At 39.0% G+C, this 25348-nt stretch overlaps 2 protein-coding genes across 2 annotated transcripts; both read left to right on the top strand.

Annotated features, from left to right (window-relative positions):
- Positions 1-20: 20 nt before the first annotated feature.
- On the top strand, positions 21-12020 carry mfsd13al (major facilitator superfamily domain containing 13a-like). The gene is made up of 6 exons (XM_082186077.1): positions 21-419; positions 2992-3711; positions 4802-4956; positions 6837-6920; positions 7176-7319; positions 11141-12020. The coding sequence occupies exons 1-6, from the start codon at positions 261-263 to the stop codon at positions 11280-11282; spliced, it is 1404 nt and encodes a 467-aa protein (XP_082042203.1). The 5' UTR covers positions 21-260; the 3' UTR covers positions 11283-12020.
- A 477-nt stretch (positions 12021-12497) lies between these two features.
- On the top strand, positions 12498-24178 carry LOC309497539 (uncharacterized protein). Its single transcript, XM_082167792.1, has 6 exons — positions 12498-12680; positions 15319-17495; positions 18553-18646; positions 20304-20353; positions 20511-20585; positions 23378-24178. Exons 2-5 carry the CDS (start codon positions 15321-15323, stop codon positions 20553-20555), a joined length of 2364 nt encoding a protein of 787 aa, XP_082023918.1. The 5' UTR covers positions 12498-12680; positions 15319-15320; the 3' UTR covers positions 20556-20585; positions 23378-24178.
- Positions 24179-25348: the final 1170 nt, after the last annotated feature.

Below are 25348 nucleotides of genomic sequence, written 5' to 3'. Positions count from 1 at the left end.
GATGTGCGTGTAGGCCACGCCTACTTTGGAATACCAGGAAGTGTTTTGTGTACCAGTTTTTAAAATGAGCTCAGTTGTGAATGGATACATTCAAAACATAAGTGTTTCAACTAAATCGTTTTATTTTTTCTGTCAACATTCCCTTGGTAGGGTTTGGAGAAATTAACTAATAAGCTACGACTGCATGAGTTTTATAATAGTGTCAAGTAGTTGCATTGCATTTGTGGACAAACAATTCCAGCACGTCAAACATCCGTGTTATGAGAATCATGAGACACTTTGCTCCTAATCCCGCTGCTTTGGCTTACTCTATGACAACGCTCGGTTCTGCCATGATGAACAGCATGTTTAGTTTCTACTACGTAAAGCTGTTCTTGAACAGGTACAAAATATCAGAGACAGCTTTCCACCAGTCACAGGTGAGTCTTCACAAGTTTTAACATGCATGTTCATTTGAACTGCTATAGAGTTTATGCTTTCGGGTATATTGACCTTGCTGTAAACTATATATGTATATATATATATATATTGTAATACAGTTATGTGTTAACAATTGAAACATTAAAAACACCGGCAAGCACTAAATAAAGAGCGAGTGTCGTTGGAGGAGCTGCCAGAACTTTTTAGCCAATCAGAAGCCTGATAGCACACGAACGTCACGGAGACGTCTATTTGATGTCTACATTATTTACACCTGCAAAAATAAATAAAAATGTACACCTGCAAACCTGATTTGATCTAAGATGGAATAAGTATATTTAACAAGAAATGTAATAATAATCATATTCAACACATTCTTAAGAATAAAAAATATGTTTCTTGGTTTATTACTCTGATTGAATTTATATACTGGAAGGAAGCCTGGCTGTTACCTCATATAGGTACTGCATTTCCAATAAGACTAAAGAAGTTAATTTTAAGATCTTACATCAAATATATCCTGTGAATGATACTGTGGCAAAATATATAGATGTTGACAGTTCTTGCTCATTTTGTGGGAATAAGGATGAAAACACTGATCCAATTATTTTTCCAGTGTGAAAAAACTCAAAACTTTTGGAATAGTTTATATCTTCATATATAGGCAATCACCTTGATTCTTCCAAATATTTTAAGTTAAAATATATAATCTGTTAAGGTACAGCCAATACTTCAATAAATTACATTGTTAATTTTTTTGTAAATTTTTTTGGTCATCTTATAGGCATGCGTATCCATCAGCAATACTTTCTGTAGTTATTATGAAACATGTACTGTATTGGATAAGTAAAGAGTAAAGTAAATATTTTCAAAGCTTACAAACTTAAACTAGTTAAACCAGATTTGCTGGTTTAGGTGGCCTAGCTAATGTTTAGCTGGTCTTTCAGCCTCGCCACTTTACAACACTAAACCTCTCGAAAACCATCAAAATAGACCAGCCTAACCAGCCACTGTAAACACCTGAACGCCCTGATGTGCTTCAAGCCAAATCAAGGAAGGAAAATGTTCTTTAGGCTAACTAACCGGCTAAAATCAGAGTGTTTTTGAGTTAGTTTCGGTGGTTTGAAACTGACCGTCAGCACAAACGTTCAGTTTTTTACCTTCTCTGGAACTTAAAGGAATAGTTCACCCAAAAATGAAAATTAGCCCTTGATTTATATGACATTCTTCTTTCAGATGAATACAATCAGAGTTATATTAAAAAAAAAAGTCCTGGGTCTTCCAAGCTTTATAATGGGAATGAATGGCTGTTTGTCTTTGGAAGTACATTAAAGCGCATCTATTCATGATAAAAGTGCTCCACATGGCTCTCCGGGGGTTAATAAAGGCCTTCTGAAGTGAAGTGATGCGTTTGTGTAAGAAAAATATCCATACTATCGACTAAAATAACTAGCTTCCGGCAGACGGCCGTACACATCGATTTACGCCAAAGAGTAACACTTGAACTTGAAGTTGAACTTGAACTTATTTAGACACCAGATATATTTTTGGATATTTTTCTACTAGTGGATGCAGAACACTATAGGCTAGTTCATTTATGTAAGTGAGGAGAGCAAAATAAAGTAAAAAACTGTGACATATTATACCCAAAAATGCTTCATACAGTGACTACTAGTAAAATGTATAAAATTGTGGGGCCAACAAACAATTATTCCGACACTTTGACCTGATCATGTTTTGCTGAAGTGTTTTTTCTTTAATTGCTAATGCGACCTTTTTACACACAGACTGAACAAAATGAAGCATTGCTTGGTAATCGGTTGATCTAAACTGGTTTTATCTAATTGTGTAGTTAAATTTAACAGCTGACAGATATTCAACATAATTCATCTGTGAGACAGTCTAACAGAAGGACGGACAAAACCAGTGAAATATCAACTGATCTGATAACTCTGAGTTCTAGTCATATTGTATTACCATTTTCTAAAATATAGTGAATAAACTGTGATAATGTGAGAAATGATGAAGGTGTCTAAATAAATTTATGTTTGACTGTACAGTAAAGCAACACAACTTTTAATTTTTTTGAAGCACTATCTGGAGCAGTACAGTTGTGTCTCTGCACAGGTTGTGTATATGATCTGGAATGCGCTCAACGACCCTTTATCGGCCAATATATCGGTTATCGACTTTCAAATATCGATAACCGATCTTAAGATCTTTTTTTTTTTTTTATCTGTCTGTTTGTTTTAATTATTTTATAATGCTGCTCTTTTGATGTGAAGCACTTTGGTCAGTCTGTGGCTGTTTTAAATGTGCTATATAAATAAAGTAAACTTGAAACTTGAAATATAAAGATTTATCGGTTATCGTATCAGCCAAAATGTTCATATCGGTGCATCCCTAACAGTTGTGTCTCTGCACAGGTTGTGTATATGATCTGGAATGCGCTCAATGACCCTTTATCGGCCAATTTATCGGTTATCGTCTTTCAAATATAAAGAATTATCGGTTATCGGTATCGGCCAAAATGTTCATATCGGTGCATCCCTAACAGTTGTGTCTGCACAGGTTGTGTATATGATCTGGAATGCGCTGAACGACCCGGTGTTTGGATATCTTCAGGACAACTCCGGCTTGCAGTGCTGCTCACGCCGCAGACTCTCCATCTTATACGGGGCGCCTCTGTACGCCCTGTCGTTTCTGCTGGCCTGGTTCCCCTGGAGGACGTACGAGGAGCACGACTGGCTGAGCGGCGTACACCTCACCGTGACCCTGTGTGCGTTTGACGGCCTGCTCACGTTCGTGCTGTTGGCCCAGTGCGCTCTCTTCGCAGAGATCTCGGGACACCATCAGAACCGGCTGAGGCTGATCAAATACAGCCAGGTGGCGTCTCTGCTGGGCTCGTCTAGTGTGCTGTTCAGTGGCCTCGTGTCCGAGAACATGGAGAACTTCGCTGTCTTCCAGGGCTTTAGCGTGTTTGTGGCCGTGTTGGCCTGCGCTTGCATGCTCTACACAGGTTTCCACAGCGAGAGTCGGTTCGACTATAAAACCCCTGAGAAAAAGGACAGTTCTCCTTCGCTCTCTGTGTCTTCTGTGCTGTCCATGACCTGGCAGATCCTCACCAATAGAGACTTCCAGCTGTTTGTGATCATGAACTTTTTCCAGGTGTTCTTGCTGGCTTTTTACAGTAACTTCACCCTGATTTTTGCAGAGCATCTCATTCCTCAGGACGTCCTGCCGCCGATTGCCAAGAGTGTCATGTATGGAGCGGGATTCATCTGTCCTCAGGTGCGTCATCAACTGCTACTGCTTATTGTCCTTCATACTTGGATTTGAATAACCCCCCCCCCCTGTTTCAAGGATAGAAACGTCTTTATGGTTCTCATCATCATCACTAAAGGTGATGATACACGGGTCAACTTTTTGAACAATGTTGCCGTCAACCAGATGAGACACGGGGCCCACGACCGATCTAAAGTATCCAGATAGAAATGTATTCCCCATTTTCAGTTTGCCTCATTTTCATTGCCCAGCAACATTGCTCAAAAAGTTGCCCCATGTCTCATCACTTTAAGGGTGTGTTCACACTTGTACTGTAGTTCGGTTTGCTTGGTTCGTTTGGTCCGGACCTTCATTCAGTCCTGACCCGCTTAGCGTTCAGATTGGCATTTTTATCACCGAACCAAAAGAGACCAAACCTATAGCGATAGGGATTCGTTCACAACCTGATTGATCGCCTTTTTTTAATGACATATTCCCTATTTTGAGACGGCATTTACCAAAACAATGCTGTGTTTTGGGCTAAATGACCTCATTGTATGTGCGTAGCTACATATGATGATATTTTGTCCAGCTGAGAACTCGTGAAGAGCTTATAAAATGTGTAAAGGAGTCAAAACAACATCAGAAATCCCTCCGTCACACACACACACAGACGAAGATCTGCTGTGAGGAGACGCGGTTCTGATCCTGTACCGAACTGTGATGGGCAACATCATGACTATGATGAGAAAAAATAGGTGTGCTTGAGATTCTGTCCTTAACTTAATGTAACGAACCAAAAACAGGAAGATGAGACTCTAAAAAGGACCGAATGCTTAAGCACACCTGTTTTTTCTTATCACAGTCGAGATGTTTCCCATCACAGTTCAGACATCAGAACCACGTCTCCTCGCAGCATATGTATATATATATATATACTTCTGCCCTTTAGAAACTACATGATGTTTCCCTGAACAACACAAAATGAGTACAACGTACCCTCATCATCCAAGTTTTAATGCATTTCCTGCAAGGGGTGTGCAAACTTATGAGCAGAACCGGGACACAGCACTGAAACGCCCCGTAAATAAACCTCTCTGCATGTTTTGCTCTACAGGTGTTGGTGTTGTGCAGCCAGAATCTTCTCCTTAAGCTGGGCTACTACAGACTGATCCTGATCAGCTTCTACGTGGAGGCCGGAGCGGCCGTCATCATGTTACTGCTGGGTCCGGACAGCTACTATTTCCTCGCATTGTTCCTCACTTCCAGCATGTGAGTAATTACACGGCTGTTCTGGGATATAGGAATAAACATGCAAAGAAACCACGAGATATGTGCTTCCTACAAGAGAGCGTTCACTGGGGAAGTTTGTACGTTTAGAGATTTACGCTACCGTTCAATAGTTTGATGCTGCACTGTAAAAAATTCATGATCAATAAGTTATGACAACATATGCTATTTACATTGCTTTAACTAGTCAAGATAAGTTAAGCAATTTTCAACAAGTTATACAAGATTCAACACATTTTTTAAGTCAGTTTAATGTAATTTAAGTTGAAATGACAAACATCCAAGTTGGTTGTACTTAAAAATTTAAGGCAGCAACTTTTTTTTTTTTTTTTTTTTACTCACCAAGGCTGCATTTATTTGATCAAAAATACAGTAAAAACAGTAATATTGTGAAACATTATTACAATTTATTCAAAATACTGTTTTCTATGTGAATATATAGTAGACTGTAATTTATTCCTGTGAACAAAGCTGAATTTTCAGCATCATTACTCCAGTCTTCAGTGTCACGTGATCCTTCAGAAATCATTCTGAGAAACTAGTAACAGTATTATTATCTATGTAGAAAATTGAAAGTATTTTCAGGATTATTTGATGAAGGTAAAAGTTCAAAACAACAGTATTTATTATAGAAATCTTATGTAAAAGCTTTTAATGTCACTTTTGATCATTTATGTACCCTTGCCATATTAAAGTATTAATTCCTTTTTAAGTTAAAGTCTTGCTGAGCCCAAACTTTTGAACCGTGGGTATTACAGTATTTGCCGGTGAATAAAGGTTTTACACATGTACTGTAGGCCAGATTATGTGTTTTCTGCTCATTAGTGTGTAAAGCGTACATACCAACTGGACTTTTACTGCATGTGTTTCTGAATCGAGCTGGCCAACATTATTCAGCATACAGCCTAACGCATCTCAGTAATAGCTTGTTTAAAAAGGGTGACCTTTTTCCCATCAGAAAATACATATTTTCCACCAAACAGCCACTGTAAGCAATTAGATTTAAAATGTTCATGTAAAAAGATTAAAATAATTTTCTGCAGTTTCATGTCTGTCCTTGTATTGTTCAACTGGTCGAGGTTAATGTGGGATTTAGAAAGTAATTAGTAATACAATACTTTATAGAGAGAGTAATTAGTACAGATATCTAATCGCACTGTTGAATGCATATTTAATAGCTAGTAATTAATGACTTTTGTTAAAGTAACACACCCAACACTGTCCAATATAACAATGCATAGTGGTAAACAGTCATTTTTACCATTGTAACTAAAACAACTGAATGTGTGGAAATGTAATGCAGACGTCAATGAACATTTTTAAGTGATAATATGATGAGATTCACCTAATGCTGTTTTTTTTTTTACTTAAAGGGGAATCAAATCATGAATCAAATTCCCCTGAATTGTTTACCTTATTATTATTAAAAAAATTAAAAATCTGAGTTCAGTGTGTATGAAATGGTGATAAAAGTGTAATTCTGTCGCCTTTTACACCTTTTTTCTCCTTTTTTTGCCTTTGGCTTGCTTAGTTGCGGACATTAAATTGAACATTTAATGTAATATTCAACAATAATATTGATCTGCCTGCATTGACACCATTATATGAGAACTGAACTGAACTAAATTAATAACTTTTTTACAACAAAAACAAACCATCCCTGAACTTACTTAAGCTGGACTGTGACGCTGTTTTCTTCTAGAAACAAACTTTGTTGCATTATTTTCCTGTTATCTCTGTAAAGCTGCTTTGAAACTGAATTTGTATTGTAAAAAGCGCTGTATAAATAAATGTGACTTGACTTGACTAGAGGAAAGAAAGTGAATAATAAGCCTGTGTGTGGATGTGTGATGTTGAATCAGGGTCCTGGTTCAGGCGTCCTTCAGTCTCTTCAATCTGCCTCTGGCCGACATCATCGACTCGGACCTGCAGAAACACAAGCGCAGGTATTCAAGCGTTCTCACACATCATAAACTAACTGGCTTTCAATCAAACTCTTGCTTCTCAAGTAGTCATATACTCATTTTTTTATTTAAATATAGTACTATTAGCTATCAAAGATGAGTCTAATTCATAATTCCTGTCATTTAAAGGTGTTGAAAATTAGCATGTGTGCTAAAACACCCAAGCAAATGCATAAGGTTCGTCCAATGTAATTGTAATGTCGTAATGATGTTTTTTTTTCCTCTGAATGTCTCCAGCTCTCCTCTCTCGTCTATGGTCTTCGGGACCAACGCTCTGTTCACGAAGCCGGCTCAGTCTCTGGCCCCGATGATGGCCGTGTCTATCCTGAACCAGTATGGCTATGCGGACATGCATGAGGTTTCCAAGGCCGTGGATCCAAGGTAAGGTTTACCTGTCAGATATTCCAATACAGTCTGTCAAAGCAAAACCATGTCCTGGAATATTTATTTCAGAACATAAAGCAACATAACCCGGGTTGCCAGGAATGTGTAACAAAACTAGCCCAGTGACCCTATCCAAATATCAAGACTCAATATATGCCACCCCATACATCAAATACATGTTTTACAGTCACTGTTACGCGACTTGAGGCGTGACTCCTTTAAGGCTTGTCAGTAAACGGTCACTGTTATGATTTGTGCTGACAGGCCCTGTTCACACCTGGTATTAAGAAGCGTTTTAGTCGATCTGAGTCGAAGTGGACGACACTAAATACAGGAGTAAACAGGATCTAAAACATTTTGAGCTTGGCCACTTTCGAACACTTCCAGAGGGAGTCGAAAACACATTTAATCGGATTGCTTTCGTAGTGTAAACGCTCATGTGTTCAAACAGCCACAAAACACCGTCTACTGGACTAATGAGGAACATTATGAGAAGAGCTCTGGCCAGACGGGGTTTCAACTATCGGCTAAAGACCTAAGTTTGGTTTGAGGAGTAAAAACACACTAAGCACAAAGTTCTCTCCATTCCTGGGCCTGTATTTATCAAGCCTCTGAGAATTACTCTCAAGAACACTGCTGAGAATGGACTGAAGAGTAAAATAAATTCTTGACTCAAAGCTGCGTTTAAAGGTTAGTTATCAAGCATCTCATTGGTAATTGTGAAGTGAAGTGTAGGACTAAATCTTAAGTGTCAGTCTTAGTGATGATCCACGACACTCTGCTGTGCCGCAAACGGGATATTCTCAGATAAATTCCTAAGAGGAGTTTACATTCAACACAACATTGTATCGTTTGGACAAATCATAAAGATCTAGACTATATATATATGGGTCAGTTAACAGCACAACCGGGTTAAAATTTGTTATTAAGACATGGTGGAAAACGTGTTTATCTATCATTTCCAATGTGTATATCATAATGTGTTCTCTTGAAAAAACATTTTTATTTTTTTTATGATAAATAATTTTCAAGAGAACACATGATGATATGGGATTTTTAGCCGATAGTTTAATTGATAGTCGATAGTTTAAATCCCACATTATGATGAAAGATGATTGGAAATGAACGTTTTCCACCATGTCTTAATTACAAATTTGAAAAAAACTGACCATATATAGCCTAGATTTTGTGATATAATCATCCAAAAAACAAAACGAACTGGCGAGAGGAAGAAGAGCTACTTTTGCTGAATTAGTCGAACAGCGGAAAGATGTTATAAAAGGCAAGTTCAGCCCAACATTAACCAGCACTGATAAAGATGATTCCTGCACTGTCCTAATAGCTCATCGTCAAAAACATTCTTCCTCTCCTGAAAGATTCACTCGTCTCTGTCTCTTCAATGGCATCTCCTAACCTCTCCCGCTGTCTTAAATAACTGTGGGAGTAAGAGTGATTCTTAGCTTTGAGAAATTTGATAACTTGCTTTTATTCTTAAGTTTGAAAGTAGGGTTAGCTCTCAGCACTTAAGACTAAAATGGCACTTTGAGAAGCTTGATAAATACGGGCCCTGATTTAACACACACTGGGCTTCGCCCCGGCAGCTTTGTCCGTTGTGTGTTTGTTCAGTGTTTCCATGTTTGTTTTGGGATTTGTCTTTATTTATGTTGCCATTACCCTTTCATTTAGTCCTCGTCTAGTCCTCTTTCTCTCGTTGCGCTCGTCTGGTCCTCCTGTGCTCTACTTTATATTGTGCTTCATGTCTATTGTGCTTCATGTTCCCTAGCTTTCTCCTGTCGTGGACTTATTTTACTTTACTTTAGAGTTTTGTTTAGTTTTCTTTCCTTAGACGCATAGGTTTCGTTTTTCAGTCACATAACTCGAGTCTTTGTCCCGCCTTGTTCTTATGTAATGTTTGAGTGGTTTTGTTCTTTCTTGTGTCTCCCCTGTTGTGTTGTGTGTCTGTGTGTGTTTGAGTCCAGTTGTTGGACTGTCATTGTTCCTTTTATTGTTAATAAATCTGCATTCCCTGCGCTTGGGTCCTGTTTCCGGTGAATCCCGACACTCGCAGCGTTCGGCTGGTCTTGTGTCAGTCAGAGCAGAAACTAAAGCTGCTGATCTCTGTGTGTTTTTCCGTCGTCTCCGCTCGTGTTCGTATGTAAATTGTGTAAAACACCAGGTGTGAACGGGAATGCATCTCCCTCGTCTACTTGTGATCCGATCCACCGAAACACATCTCAATACCAGCTGTAAACAGGGCCTGAAAGTGGCCCAATTCTGCGGGAAAACCACAAACCTGGCAACCCTGAATGTAACACACTAAGTTAGTCTGTGTGAGATTAGAATAAGTGCGTCTCAAAGCATAGTTATGTTGAAAAGAGTATGCCAGAAGTCCCCGGATGATCTATTTCTGGTGGATTTTTGAAGTGTGGATCCGGGCTCACTATAACAGCTAATATTACCCACAACCCATTGCGCTTATCGAGGAGGAACTACAAACACGAGTAGAAAGTGTTAAAAAACTACAAAACATGGAGGATACGCGTGACCGACAGTGAGAGGCTTAGATAAAGGTTTGAGTGATTAATCAAAGTTTAACCTGATAAAAAATATATTTATTTAATGTTATCCATGTTATATTTCATCTGCAATAACAATGTGGACTTTTACAAAGATCCGTTTGGCCATTAACTTTTAAATGCATCATTATTATGCATGAATATGAGGAGAGTCTCCGCATGAAAGCGGCTTCAGATCAACATCTGCATTTCTCTCCGATACGCTAGGAAATGAAATGAAATGAAATGTGGAGGATTTTATCTTCACAAAAAGAATACATACTTTTAGGGCGTAGTACAAGTAGGCGAATTGAGACGCAGCAATATTCTCTTGAGTAGGTGTTTATGTTGAATAAGTAATTACTTCACGACCGCTAATAAAGTATGTTCTATATAGTATGAATGTGTGTAGTGTGAAACTGATGCTGGTAGATCACATGATAATGACAACATGGTGGATGTAGTACATCTGGATTAGATTTACTACATCCACCATGTTGTCATTGTCATGTGATCTACCAGCATCAGTTTCGTCGCTTCACTGTCATTCACAAATCCTCTACTGTGGCACTTATGGGATAGTAAAGAAAAAAATAAAAATAATCACATAATACACACTTCAGAATCTCAGCGGATCATCCGGGTACTTTTTACCGGCTCTTTTATGAGTACTGTGAATTCAGACAGACTTATTTTGTGACATACTGTTTTTCATCTAGCCTACTATATAGTAGGGAAGTGTGTATGGAAGCTTGTTTCCGCCACAGAATAAAACATTTTACAAGATAATTGCGAGTTTATATCTTTACGTTTATTGTGACTTGATATCATGCAATTCTGACTGTATCTCCCAATTGTGTGTTAAAAAGTCAGAAATGCGAGATATAAACATGCAATTCTGAGGAAATTGGACTTTATAACTCGCAATTGCAACTTTATATCACGCAATTCTGACTTTATAACACACATTTGCGACATATCACGCAATTCTGACATTATATCACGCAATTCTGACTTTTTCTGATTTCTGACCTTTTATCGCAATTATGAGAAAAAAAAGTCAGAACTGTGAGATAAAAAGTTGCAATTACTTGTATTAATGACTACTTTTTAATTTATTTTTTATTCTGTGACTGAAACAAGCCTCTATAAGTATGTGATTCAGACTCGAGTGCCCTGCCGCTAATGGTCTGTCCTCCTCTAGTGGTGGAAAGCTGCACTGCATTCATTTCTCATTGCTCTCTGTCCTTCTCCTCCTCCCAGTGCTCTCCAGTCCCTGCACAGCATGATGTTTTACCTGGTGTGTGTGGTGCCGCTGTGTGTCACGGGCCTGCAAGTGCTGGCCTGGAGACCCTTCTCCATACGGGACAGCCACACACTCGACGCCAAGTACATCGATGGCTGAACTCGGCTCATGGAGTGATTTATGTTCTCATTGATTTGTAGATGAATCAGGAGTCTGGGGTCTCTTATTACAGTCTGTTTCTTTAGAGGTGTTGTTTCTCAGGCTGTGTGTTTATTGTTTGAGGGATATGCACAGATTACGTCACACAAATGCAAACAAAATCTGATAAATTATCTGAAATGTAGCAAACTGTAATGTAATATGACGTAAAGTGGATCTCACTATGCAATAATGACCGACTGCCTATACATTTTTCTGCTTATTTCTCGCCAAATAATGTATGTAAAAATGTTGTTTTAAGCAGACATGATTTGATTATGTGTGAAGAGTGACACAAGAGACATCACAGACAAAAGTGAATTCATATATTTTAGCGTCAGAAAGGTTTCTCAAGTAATTCAGAGACAGAGGGTCGTGCAATATGTTATTAATATGTGACATATTATTCTGAGCTGCTGGAGTGATTTATGATCATAAAAGACCAAATCAACTTATTCAATATATAATTTATTATTTTATCCCGAAACCAGTACATGAGCATTCTCTGTGTTTTATATCATTTTAAAATGAATTTGATAATGAATGCCTATCGGTGCCTTTCCAGTTGATTCACTCAGAAAACTTTTGGTTTTGAATGTATTTATTATTTGGTGGTCTCATTTTTGTGGTCGTTACTTGTTAATTTTTTTTATGTCAATAAACTTGACCTTATGATCAAACACTGTGATATGTCATAATTATGTGAATTTGATTAGTACATTATGGAACAAATAATGCAATTAAAATATAAAAATGAATTGGGGTAAGATAATAATTACTGTGTTATTACACTTAATGGACATCAACATGGAGAATGATGACTTGAATTCAAGTACATAACTTTAAGAAGCATTACGGTACTGAGAATTTGGGCTAAAATATTTACTTAATAGTCATAATATAAAAATAACGTGATGATATTAATGGTGAAATGTGACTTTGACAGAGATAGATCACCGTTCATTCTCACATTACTGTCTTAGCTTAGCCTATTTAAAATATGTAACTTTTAAACGTGTATATTCATTATATTTTATTTTTCTTAGCCGTTATATGCTGTTATGTTACAGAGAAGTGTTTCATGAGGCCTACTCTTGATAAGTTGGCCTTTTGTACTGAAGATTTGTCTTTTATTTTGAAAGCTTCTCTATTGTGTTTCATATTCCGGCCGCCATGTTTAGCCGGAGTCACACAGTTAAACAGAAGAACTGCCTTGTCCTGCTTTCGCCAGTAGTTTTACTCTTTTATATGATTAGTCTATATGTGTTTTAGACCAAATTAATTGTATAGCCCCCCCTCCCGTGCCTTTGATAAGATGTTGAGTAACTCTGGGCAGTGAAGGGACGTGTTCATCCTCGGGTGAGTGTTGCACTGACACCTGGCTAGCGTTAGCTTCAGTGATAGTGAGTTCATCTATAGCAGTCAATAGATCGATCAAAACATGGCGCAGCAAAGCTCCTTACATCAATACAAACCACATTATTGGGCTTCATATTGATTGATGTGTGCGTATTGATCTGCTTTGCTCTTGGGTTTGTGTGTTAGTATTTATCCTGATGTTGCTGTGGGATGATTCTTGATTTCAGGTGAACTTTGAGAGCATCATTAGAAAAGATTGACCAGTGTGTTCTTGGTTAAGGAGCACTTTATTTTAACCCTCTATGGGACATCGTTTAAAAAATTGCAATTAAAATACAATAATAGTGGTTAACCTATATACATAGCCTAAGTAATATCGTATGACATCCCCTTCAGCCAATAAAGTTAAAATCTATTTGTCATGTGCTTGACATTTTTGGCAACAAGGAAGTGGAGGTCACATGCTGTCAAGGTATTCCATAGTGATATATATATATATAAATCATTGTACATGCACATTTTGTAAAATCAATAACCCCAAAAGACCCCCCCAAAAAATCTTTGTCATGCATAAATGACAAAGTCGTTTTAGGGGATCTTCAGTACTTGGCACTCTGGTAGTATAATTGTCTTCTTCCCTGTTTCAGGTTGATGTTGCTGTAGCTTTTCCAGGAGGTATTGATGATAGAGACTGCAGTACTTCAAAAAATGAGGTCATACTAAGAGGATCGAAGCAGTGAAAGTGATGGCAGAGATGAAGAATATAAGTCGTAGATTGTTGTGGAAGTCAGACATTTTAAAACACTATCCTATGCCAGTTTGATCCACAAAACAACCAGAGGTCTGGGTTGATGCCACGGCCTATTGACCTCTACACCGACACACAGGGATACGACAAGCCGTTTAGACTTTCATTCCCAGGATATGAATTATTGATATCTGATCAGGAATTCAATTCTTTCTTGTAAAAATCATAACTTTTCATAATAATTACTTTGTTACTACAAAAAATATTAATTCCTGATATCAATAACTCAATTGTTAATTCTTGATTCCTGTTAATGTATTTCAGCATATTTAATTTGGTATTTCGGATAGGCTATCTAAAAAATATATTTCTGATATCAATAATTAGGAGAGCAATTTCAGATATCTAAAATGGCTTTCTTACTAATATACACATTCATGATATCAGAAATTAACATAGTCACTAGTGACAATCGAATTGTTGATTTAAAAAAAACTTTACTAGTAACAATTCAGTTGTTGATATCAAGAACAGACATTTGCACTAGTAACTAGGCTATGTAATTATTGATATACATTTTTTTTATGATTTTTACTAGTAAGAATTGTATTTCTGAAATGTGAAATTGGGACTTCAACTAGTAAGAAATCTATTCTTGATATCAACACTTGAATTTGAATGGCAGCCTATGGTGACATTAAACTAGTGAAAGTACAATAAACAGATATCAAGAATTATAATAAGAATTTGTATATCTGCGAGTGATGACATCATTGATTGTTGATGTCAAGAATTAACATTTTAACTATTTAAAATTGAATTGTTGATATCAAGAATTCATATCCTGGGAATGAATAAAATTCAAAACTGCTTGCTTGGCAGTGATGCTCCAAAAATGATGACTAAACGAATCAAAATCGAGGAAACTAGACTGAAAAAGAAAAGTCTTGTTAGTTTTCACTTGTGCTGACATTTACAGTCAAAAGTTGAAATATAAGTTCTCAGAAAATGCATTTAATACCAAAATATTGAGTTTTTCTCTCTGTTTTTTCTCTATATTGACATATTCTAATACGCCAGCAGAGTTCACGTCGACCATGCTAACAGGAGCTTTCGCGCCGGAGGAACCTTTTCATAGTTCCTTCCTAGAACTATTGGCGGAAGTTTTTTTTAACCCGGATTTTGGCGTGTTTGCACCGCAGGAACTGGGAATGATTTTAGTTCTAGGAACTCCTTTTGGAGGAATTAATTAGCTCCTACTTCAGAGTAGGGTCTAAACCAGCACTATAGAAACTACCAGTGACGTTAGTGTAGCTTAGATTGGCCGAAACGCACGTGAAACACCAGCACCCGCCATTTAAACAAAAAAAAGCTGTGTTAGCACACAGATTATAGCCTATATATTTACTCCAGAAACTAACTCAACGAACATGGAAAACAGTGACAGATGGGCCTCTTAACCTTTACGTTGAGGAGAAAACCCAACGCAACTTTGAGGCGACCAAGAGAAACATGATTATGTATTTCTGCTCAGCTAGCAACACTGGACATCAACAACACGGCATATGCTAATACCTTTTCATCACTGTCTACTTTCTATGTATAACAGCTCTATCTGATAACGTATTAGACAGTACTGTTAGACAGATCGTAAACTAATGAACATAGAGAATGCGAGCACTGTGAGCTCAGGCTGTCAAAATAAAGGTCACAAGCGCGGCTTACGTCACTTTAGAGTTCCTACTGGCGGTGTGAATGCAACCAGGAAAACATTCCTAGGGGAACCATTAGTTCTCGGGGAACCACCCTGGTGGCTAGTTCCTATAACTAAGTTCCTATAACTACCCGGTGCGAAAGCCCCTATTGACTCCTGCATTTGGTTTCTTTCAGTCATGGACCCTCTGGACCAGGTCGATGTCATGCACCTTCAGGAGTCTCGTTCCTCAGCTCTGGATCTGTCTGTGGGATGCAGGCAGGGCCCATTAAACTCAATGGAGGCTTTGGATTTGGTGAAGAAGCCCAGCTGGTGTGGCATTACCTCAGGGAGCAAGAGCGCTAACATCTCCGAGTCTCGGTCCGGTCGGTACATCACTCGGCCCAGCAAACAGACTCCACCTGATCACCCAGAACCAGGATCAAAGCACCATGGGATTTGCGGGACATCATCCCATGGCTCCTACTCTATGCCTTTACCCCTGATCAATGGATTGCCGTCCGTGGCTCAGATACTGTCTCAGTGCCCACCGACACACCAAGAGTTTGAGGATGACGCAGATTACGACGTTGAAATGGACGAAGCGTTGACGCAAGCGAAAAGATGTCGCAAGAAAGTATTAGAAAACCGCACACTAGGAGGTAGGATAGCACACAATGCATTAGAGACACTTCCATACTTTAGTGACGCACTGTCACAGACTAAGGGCTCGTCACGTTTACCTCAGGACGCCAACGCTGCCGCACACACACTACGTTCCACCAGCTCAGCGGTTGAGTCGACTGCCATTGAAACTCTCGCATCCGAATGTACCGGCGCTAACGAAACGTCTCCCTGCTCCGCTGAATACATCTCCAGTGACGAGGACAGTGACGTCATTGAGGTGCCGGTGAGCAACTCCAGATGCAAGACGCCTTCGAACTGGCACTCCCGAACTGAAAGTGTTATCGTTAACGACATGAGCAGTGGAAGACGAAACAATTTCTCCATGAAGCAGGAAGTCAATTATGATCATCAAATGGACAATCCCAGAAATGTGAACAACGTCTGCGCAATGGATGAACCAATCTTTGAAGGCTGTGACGGTAGGACTGGCTCCGGATCCAAATCGCTGCTATCGTGGATGGAGTCGGTCTTGATACCCATATCCTCGCAGGACAGCGATCAAGAAGACACGGATGCTGCTTATTCCCAAAACTTCCCGTCTACCTCAGATGGCGAAAACACAAGCAACTTGGCATCTCCACAGATTGGGGCATCTTCTTCAACGCCAAGCCATTCCCGGAAGACTCCGGCTTCGAAAAGTAGGAAAAGGACAAAACCGAGGCCCAAACCTAGATCCCAACCCAGTTCCCAATCCAGACCCCAACCCAGACCCCAACCCAGATCCCAATCCAGTTCCCAACCCAGTTCCCAACCCAGATCCCAATCCAGATCCCAACCCATTTCCCAACCCATTTCCCAACCCATTTCCCAACCCATTTCCCAACCCAGATCCCAACCCAGATCCCAACCCAGTTCCCAACCCAGTTCCCAACCCAGTTCCCTACCCAGATCCCAATCTAGTTCCCAATCCAGATCCCAACCCAGATCCCAACCTAGATCCCAACCCAGATCCCTACCCAGATCCCAATCTAGTTCCCAATCCAGATCCCAACCCAGACCCAAAACGGCTAAGCAGGCGAGGCCGTCACCAGGCAGTAAATCTGCAGCAAGTAAGGCTAAGAGAAGAAGAAAACCTTGGACGTCTGGAGTTTCATCCCTGTTTTCTCCTAAAGAGCCGGAGATCAAACTCCGATATGCAAACCACAAAGAAGAGAAGACTCAAGCTAGGCTGGACGGCTTTTCCCCTTACATCCGTATGAAGTTTTCCTCCTGCTCAATCGTTAATTTTAGGGAAGAGGATGATTATTCGGCAAAGAAAGGGTCCCAGCAGACGGTCTCGGGAGTCATCCCGAAATCCTCCTGTCTGCAGCTGGGCCGAGTCGGCTCCGAGGCAAGGCTTCAGGTCCGGCGCTTCTGCTGCCTGTGTGGACGGGCCGGGAACGTCGAAGGCCTTGGGGACCTGCATGGGCCGTACCACTCCAGCGGAGCTCAGCCCGTCTGTAAGGTGGACCCGAGTCCGGAAGCCCAGAAGCAGGACCCCGACTGCAGCGATCCAGACTCTGTCTGCAGTTTAGAGGACGGGGCGTCCCGGGAGGTCCCACGGCAGGGGAAGGAGAACACGGAGGAGTCCGGTGTCTGTGCTGAGCTCTGGATACATGAGGACTGCAGTGTTTGGACTGCAGGCATCTTTTTGGTTAAAGGGAAACTCTACGGATTGGAGGAGGCCATCCGACTTGCACAAGGAACAGTAAGTCTTTTTCTTTTTTTGGGGGGGGTCTTGTTTCTCCCCAAACTTATTATTATTATATTTATTATATACTATATTATATACTTATTATACTTATATTTTGCATTTTGAAAGTGAAACACGTTTTTAATTATTATTACGATATTTTGCATTGTGACAATTATTTTCATGACCATTAACGCATTTCCCCCCAAGATAGAAGTCTATCTATCTAGTCTATCTATGCATCCATCAATCCATCCGTCTATCCGTCTGTCTGCCTGCATGTCTATCTGTTTGTCCAATTTTGGGCATAGAGATATACATAGAAGTGTCATTTGCTGATAGTTATGGTTAGCTTGGTGGTTATTATAACCATAGGCTGCACAATACTGTTGCATTTTCTTTGAAAATCATTGATTTGTTAGTGTGAGTGACGAACAGCGTCATGTTGACTGTTCCAAGATGGTGGACGAATTGGCATGTCTGGAGTGAATGCAGTATCTATCTATCCATCCATCCATCTATATATATATATATATATATATATGATTTCGCAAGGGATTTTTTTTTTTTTTGAGAGAAAATATATTTCTAAATCTAAATCAATTTTTTTTATTTTGGTTAAATATGGTAATCGCCATATTCCTGACAGATATCGTGAGATTCTTTCACCTTATTTTATATTAAAAAAAAATGTCTGGCTTTATGTAAAATAACCCTGTTCGCATAGGTCATGCAAGATTGACCATCATTTTTTGCTTAAAGGCGAAGACCCAACTCTGTGTATGTTCTGCAAGTCCCCTCTTTCCTTTAAACATTTTATTAGGCGGTCTCACTTTTAATGCAAGTAGGCAACTAAGGACTTGTTTAGTATAGGTTTTAGAATTTGTTATCATATGTTAATGTAAAACATCTTGGATAATATTAATTGTATTTATGCAACTCTTCTATTTTTGTCACTCGTGAAGATGCCTCAGGTGCTGACATGGCATTACAAAGCTATACTACTTCAAACACCGCTGTCTCTGAATCTCCAGAAGCTGTAAGGTGTGTGTGTTGTGTTTGGTTGTTACAGGTGTGTTCGCACTGTCACATGGTTGGTGCCACTCTGGGATGTTTCTTCAAAGATTGCCCCAATAAGTACCACTTCCCCTGTGCCCTGCAGTCAGGTAATATGCTCACGGTCTCGTCACACTGCACCGACTGAAACCTAGTAATGCAGTGTACAAAACAGCTTGTTTCACATGCTGGTTCTTCTGATTTAAAAAAACAAAACAACATTGTTTCAAGGCAGTGGTTCTCCACCCTGTTCCTGGAGCCACCAGAACTGGACATTTCGAATGTTTCCTTTTCCTCCTATACGGACGTGCCTTGTTGCCTTCATACCTCCGTGGAGGAAGCGTTTAGTGCCAAATCTTAGGCAGTGACTTGTTGCCTCGCTGCTCTATCAGGCAGTGACTCTGCAGGGAGTGTTTGAGCACGAAGGCACCTCACGAAACTGATTTCAGACAGACTTCTGAGATCTTTAATGATCTACAGCAAAATAGAGCGAGCTTTGGTGAAAACTAAGAGAATATTTAATGACTACATTAATAATTGCTCGCTAGAAAAGACATCAGAAGTGGAAAATATTGGTCAAAAACGTACATTTAGACGCCACTTTATTTTTCTAGCTCAACTGTCCCAGAATGTAAAGCACAGGATTGTGGGATATCAAAGGCAGTGAAGGATACATCTATGCTGCCTTCAGAAATCCATCAGATGAAGTATCTCAGTTGACAGGAAGTGAAACTAACATTGCATTCATCCTCCAAATGCAGCATTTTTAAGCTAGAAAAAAGAAAGATGGCATCTAAAAGATGTGGTTGGTAGTCAGATGTCATTTCTAGCGAGAAATTACTATTATAGTTGTTCGCTCTATTAATAGCTCGCTCTATTTTGCTGTAGATCATTGAAACTGTTACGCAGTCATTGCCTGATAGGGCAGCGAGGCAACAAGTCACTGTTGACCGTCAGTCCAAATCAGATTTTTGTGCATATCCGATTGAAATCTGGCAAAAAATCGAATGAAATGCGATTTTTTTACAAATCCGTTTCAAGCTACGTTCATACGTGGTTTGAAATCCTATTCAAATCGGATTTTTGTGTTTCAGTCTGACTGATGTGATTGGATTACCATGTGGTTTATGTGACTTTCTCACACCACGTAAAACGTCAAATGTCGTTATAGGAAACATGCTGAAAATCCCTGCTGAAACAATGCTGTGTTGTTGCAAAGTGACGAGCAGAAAATGACAAAATAACAGAGACATGTTTTGAAACCGGCGGAGGAGACGGCACTGAATAAAACCTCTCAGAAGACGCAGTAGTTCAGCGCGGCGGCCACACACACTGTCATGATGTAAATAAGACAACATCTGTGTTGCAAACCCATGTTGCTGTTGTTGTTGTTTTTGGCATATTCCTCACAACGAAACGCCATTGCCATAGAAACCAATGCAGATACTCCAGAAAACAATCAGGTCTGGACGGATGTGTACAGTCAATAATTTAAGATCAGATACACAAATAATTAGATGGTAAATGATATGGAGTCTCTACTGATGAGCTAATGTGTTTGATTGAGGAGACCTTTAGGAACCGGTTTGGGAACCACTGTTTTAAGTCATTTCAGAGCAATGGAAATATTGAGCTTGATTTAGAGGTATTGTCCAGCTTCTTGTAAGGCATCGGCTTATTTCCCATTTCCAGCTGTTTTGGAGTTCTCTGTTTTGTTGCACTGATGCTTGTGTGTTTGAGGTGTTTGTCTGTGCTGTTTCTCCACAGACAGTGCGCTCAATGAGGAGAACTTCACCGTCAGATGCCCGAAGCACAAGGTGACTCAGAGATCTTGTTTTAGTTGAGTTTAAGTTATGAAAATGACATGAGTTTGCAGCATAAATAGACTGCAGTATTGAATTCCTCAGCTTTATTGTCTTCCTCTTGCATCATCTTCAGTGCCGATAACGAACACTCGTGTTTTTGTCTTCTCAGAATAAAGCATCCAGATTGAGCGTCAGCAGGCTGAAGAACAGATGACATCTGGGACGGGTTGAAATGGCTTTGAAGGTATTTTATAGGGCTGGGGATTGACGCAAATTTCACAATTTTGGATATCAGGTTCAATACATGGCAAATTTTCTCAAGGAGAGCAAATCCTGTAAACTATGGGAGTCAGTTGTAGCCTATAGGCTTCATTAGCCTACTATTATATTGAAGGTAAAAATGAACTAATTTGTATACAAACACTTAAATTACACTTTTATTTATTTTTATAATAATAAAGTTATATGAAATATAAACATTTAAATGGTGGCTGTCATAAAAACTTGCCAGATTTATTCAAACATGCATTAAATATTGAAGAACATTAAAAATTATAATGAATATGGTGCATATATTTAGCAAAATGCTCCTCTCTGGAATTATTCTAGCTGACTAACGAGTTTATGGTCACTGGATATGGTTTTTCTGAGGTAAATGTGACGTTACATGACATTGTTTACAAGCTGTTTTACTGACGTCTTTCCACGGTTGAAACACGGATTGAGTGATTCCATGTCACATGATACGGATTTCAATAAATTATACTCTTATCTTTTAACACACTTTCAGATGCTCATTCAAGTTTATTTTGTGCTGTAACTGGTGTTATAACACTGCACATAACACTGCAACACTGCATATTCCCCAACACTGCACCACTTATCATTATGACAAACTCTTTTCTTGTTTTGGTGACAATTGCATTATTCAGCATTAGTTATAACTCAAACAAGTTCATATTTCATTAATCTAAGGGTACTTTTACATGACAACGATCCACAAGAAAATGAAAAGTTTTTCCTTTTTCCGCACACAGACGACAATAGTGTTGGGTATAGGGATGCACCGATCCACATTTTTTCACTTCCGATCCGATCCCGATACCTGAATTTGGATATCGGCCGATACCGATACTATTCCGATACCAGAGCTGTGTTTGCTTTAATATTATTATTATCATTATTGTTTATTTTATATGATGCTGAAATAAACTCCTCTCTCAACAGGCAAGTATGATATGTAGGCCTACATATTTATGCATGTATGGTAAGTATAAGGTCAGAAAAGGAAGTCAGAAAAACAGTAAATCCTGTTAACAGGAAAAATCCCATTCTGAAAACAAATATGCAACTGTAGGTCATGTCAATATTTATTACATTCCCAAAATGTCAAATACTTGAGTCTTGAAATATAAGAAAAGTGCAAGTGTAAACATCTTACACACACACACTATCTAAAGGGTGATCCTCGCTCCGATGCTGTAACTCTCTCGATGAATGCTCGATCAACATCAGCCATGTTGCAAACAGACAAGCGGATTTCGCCTCAGACGCGCGTCAATTTCGCTTCAAACTTTTGCTTTTTGCGAGCATCAATTTCGCTCTGGGCGCGCGAATGGATTCAAAATATTCAAGCGTCCAACTAATTTGACGCGCTATTCGCGTTTGGTGTGAACGCACAGTAACGTGGTGTTTTTTAAATGTTTGATTGCATTCGTTGTGTTGTACGACGCGAGGGAGCTTCAACAAGCTCTGAATTACGGCTTTGCAAACATTGCATTTTGCTGTCTTGCTCTGCGGTGTTTCCAGTGTGAAGAATTTCCACACAGCGGCCGCAAACTGCGGAATGGATTTCCTGAGCGGTGGCGTGTCTCATAACTCTGTGTCTCATTGAGCCGCGCCTCCGTTCAGGAAATCCATTCCGCAGTTTGCAGCCAGCTAGCAGACTAGCCGGCAGGAATCACTTTTGGAGTCATTTCAGCAGACAACGTTAAAGCGCAGACATGACTCAAGGATATCGGATATCTCCGCAGGTTGGATCGGGAAAATCCGATACGTGAATTACGCTGGTATCGGTCCCGATACCGATACTGGATCGGATCGGCCCCATCCCTAGTTGGGTATCTTTGAATTTTAACGATTATGATTCTGCTTATCGATTACGATTCTTATCGATTCCTAATTTCGACACATTTAGTCTTATTATATAAATATAAAGCATTATTAAAGACAAGACAAACACTAATTAAAAAACAAACAAATAAAAAATTAGCAATCGCAACAAATAAATAAAACAGAACAAATATATGATTGAAATACAGTGTTTTAAGTTTTTCAGGTATTCAGGTACAGAAACTGTAATCAAATGTAAAATAACACCGCACTTTATAAATAAAATATACAGTACATTACAAATATAGTTACAGAAGTTATTCAGTCAAGAATGAGGGAATTTTCTCTTTGTCCTTTTGTTGTTTGATTAGTGTTATTATAGAGACGGCAGCAGGAATATTAGGCTGCTGTCACTTTAAGAGTTTCCCAATGTAGTTACACACTGAAAACGGAGCGCGAGTCGTCTTGCGCTTGAATTGTGCAAAGTCATATTGAAATGCTCACAAAGGAATCGATAAGAGGAATCGAAATTTTTATTTTATAACAAGTCTCCGATTCCCAACGTCAAGTATTCGATTCCCGACCCTAGACGACAAAATTGTCAAAATGATCCCCGTTCACACGGATCCTTGAAAACGATTAAAAACGCTGTATTATTCATGCCAGGCCAGTAGATGGCGATGTCAGTTTGTAAAGAAACACTACGCGCCTATAGACTGAACACGTAATACGCATGAACATGGCGTCACAGTTTTCACATTTTAGTTGTTTACACAGACGATAACGGTATCGTTTTCAAAAACATGCACTTTGAAACTATTTTCAAAAGTTTGTACGTTACGTTTTCCGTTTTTAGTTTAAAACGGCCCGTAAAGTTGTTTTCAATGGTGTATTGATCATTTGTTTGTTGATCTTCCTCCACAGGTAGACTTCAGCAGGGCATCTGGCTGCGCAGTGGATCCCTGAAGTGTTTACAGATTGTTCCAGTTGATTTTGTACTTCACGTGTTTGAGTGTTTACATGTACTCTCAGGCGTCTGAAGGCACCTGGACCGGATGAGCTGAACATCCCGACGGCCCGTCGCTTGAGTCGAGCTGTGCCCTGGACGACGCTGGATGATTCTCTCTGCATTCCTTCTGCTGTCTGAACGAACGCTCGATTATATTCAACCTCTGCAGATCTTACAACATAAACCATCTCCATTTCACTGAAGGCCAAATATCTCATTCCGCTTCACACTGAACCCTGTAAAGCCCTTTGAAAGTTAATAATGACAGCCTTGTTTCATTTGAAGTTACAGTACAAGTGCACTGAGCACTTTTTGTTTATTTTGTCATTCTTATATGAACTCTTATATGAATCTCATTGTTCATTAATGCAACATGAACTGACCATTTTTTAACAGTGACGTCTTTATCACATAAAACTGAAATGCTGAGTCTCCTCCAGTGGTATCGTATGCACTAGTATGTGAACATATTTATTTCTATTTATGTTTAATGCATATGTGTGTATTTATTTGCCAATGAACAGAGTGTGTTTTAGCACCTTGTATAATTTGATGTTGGTATAACAGCTACAGGGTGCTTTAAACATGAATTTGATTTGAGTTTTGAATCTTGTGGCCTGGGAATCGAGGAGTCTGTAGGATTTTCCATTTCACCCGATGCCTTGTGATGTCTCGAGCTCTGTTTCAATAAATGTTTTTATGTTCTACATTCCTAACATGCGACTGTGTGACTGTTCTTCATGTTGCATTGGGATGGATGTGTTGATGCACATGTGTGTCCAGATGGTGGTGCTAAACAACCTTCACAATCAAACAAACCTGGGTCAGTGAAGCATTTCGGAAAAAGATTCTTTCATGCCTCTGTTAGAGCAAATGAAACTTATACTAAAACTAAACCTTTACATTACGAGTGGTCCGTTCCTCTGCAAAGGTGGGTGTCTATCTAAGTTGAAAAGGTTTTCTCTGACTGGATTGCATAGAGCAGTTGCTAACATGTTTTGCTCTCCAGTTGCTAGGATGTTCTAGGTGGTTACCATGGTTTTTAGTAGGTGTTACTAATGTGTTCGGTCATTGTTTACTGGCCCGGGTCATAAAGGGTGATGGGTAGTATTAGCACCATTACAATTCCTGCAAAATCACGTTATGATTTTTATATCATTTAAAATGCGTTATAATGACCATTAATGTCTTTTAAATAACATAATTTGTATACTAGTATAGAACTCAAGCTATAGGTTGTGAAATCAAGCACTTCTCGTTCTTATATAACTTTTTTTTTTTTTTTTTTTTTGCTTATAATGGCATAGCATACATCTACCCGATTAGCCTGCTAGCTTAGCTTACATTATATAATGTTTTTTGCTTCCAATATAGTTCCCAATTACATGTTTCAAATTAATGATGTTTGTGTGTACTTAGCAGGACAATTAATTTATTAAAAATGAATATGTAATTATTTTTTACAGAACATATTATGTTCCTATCAACACACTCACTGCGCTCTCCCAGCTAATTAGGTGATAGGAACATATCAAATCAAAAATGCAAAAAAGGTGTGCACTCTAAAACTCTTTTATTATAGACAAGAAATTAAGTTGAAACTGTATCTCCTGTCTATAATAAAAGAGTTTTAGAGTGCATACCCTTTTTTTGCATTTTTGAACATAGTATGTTGAAACAATCCTTATAAAAAATATGGATGCTTTACAGTTTGTTTTATTATGCAATGCATAGGCATTCATTTTATATTCCAAGCATGTTGTTTTTGCACTAAATGTAATAAAAATCATACAAAAACAGGTTATAATTATTTGAGACATCATGATAACAACTTTTGATCAGGCATTACCGCCTGGGTCCTAAAGGAGACCCATTATAATCAGTGA

The sequence above is a fragment of the Leuciscus leuciscus genome (assembly GCF_965113295.1).
Source record: "Leuciscus leuciscus genome assembly, chromosome: 1".
NCBI classification, from domain to species: domain Eukaryota; kingdom Metazoa; phylum Chordata; class Actinopteri; order Cypriniformes; family Leuciscidae; genus Leuciscus; species Leuciscus leuciscus.
Note: the sequence above shows the minus strand (reverse complement) of the source record. Positions and strands in the feature narration are given on the sequence as shown.

What these genes read in the sequence shown, in the direction of transcription:
- mfsd13al (XM_082186077.1), top strand. Translation starts at nt 261, where the DNA reads ATGAGAATCATGAGACACTTTGCTCCTAATCCCGCTGCTTTGGCTTAC. An exon ending in CAGCTTTCCACCAGTCACAG is followed by an intron (nt 420 to 2,991) that starts GTGAGTCTTCAC and finishes GTGTCTGCACAG; the next exon opens with GTTGTGTATATGATCTGGAA. An exon ending in TTGTTCCTCACTTCCAGCAT is followed by an intron (nt 4,957 to 6,836) that starts GTGAGTAATTAC and finishes ATGTTGAATCAG; the next exon opens with GGTCCTGGTTCAGGCGTCCT.
- LOC309497539 (XM_082167792.1), top strand. Translation starts at nt 15,321, where the DNA reads ATGGACCCTCTGGACCAGGTCGATGTCATGCACCTTCAGGAGTCTCGT. An exon ending in CCCCTGTGCCCTGCAGTCAG is followed by an intron (nt 18,647 to 20,303) that starts GTAATATGCTCA and finishes GTTTCTCCACAG; the next exon opens with ACAGTGCGCTCAATGAGGAG. An exon ending in TCAGATGCCCGAAGCACAAG is followed by an intron (nt 20,354 to 20,510) that starts GTGACTCAGAGA and finishes TTGTCTTCTCAG; the next exon opens with AATAAAGCATCCAGATTGAG.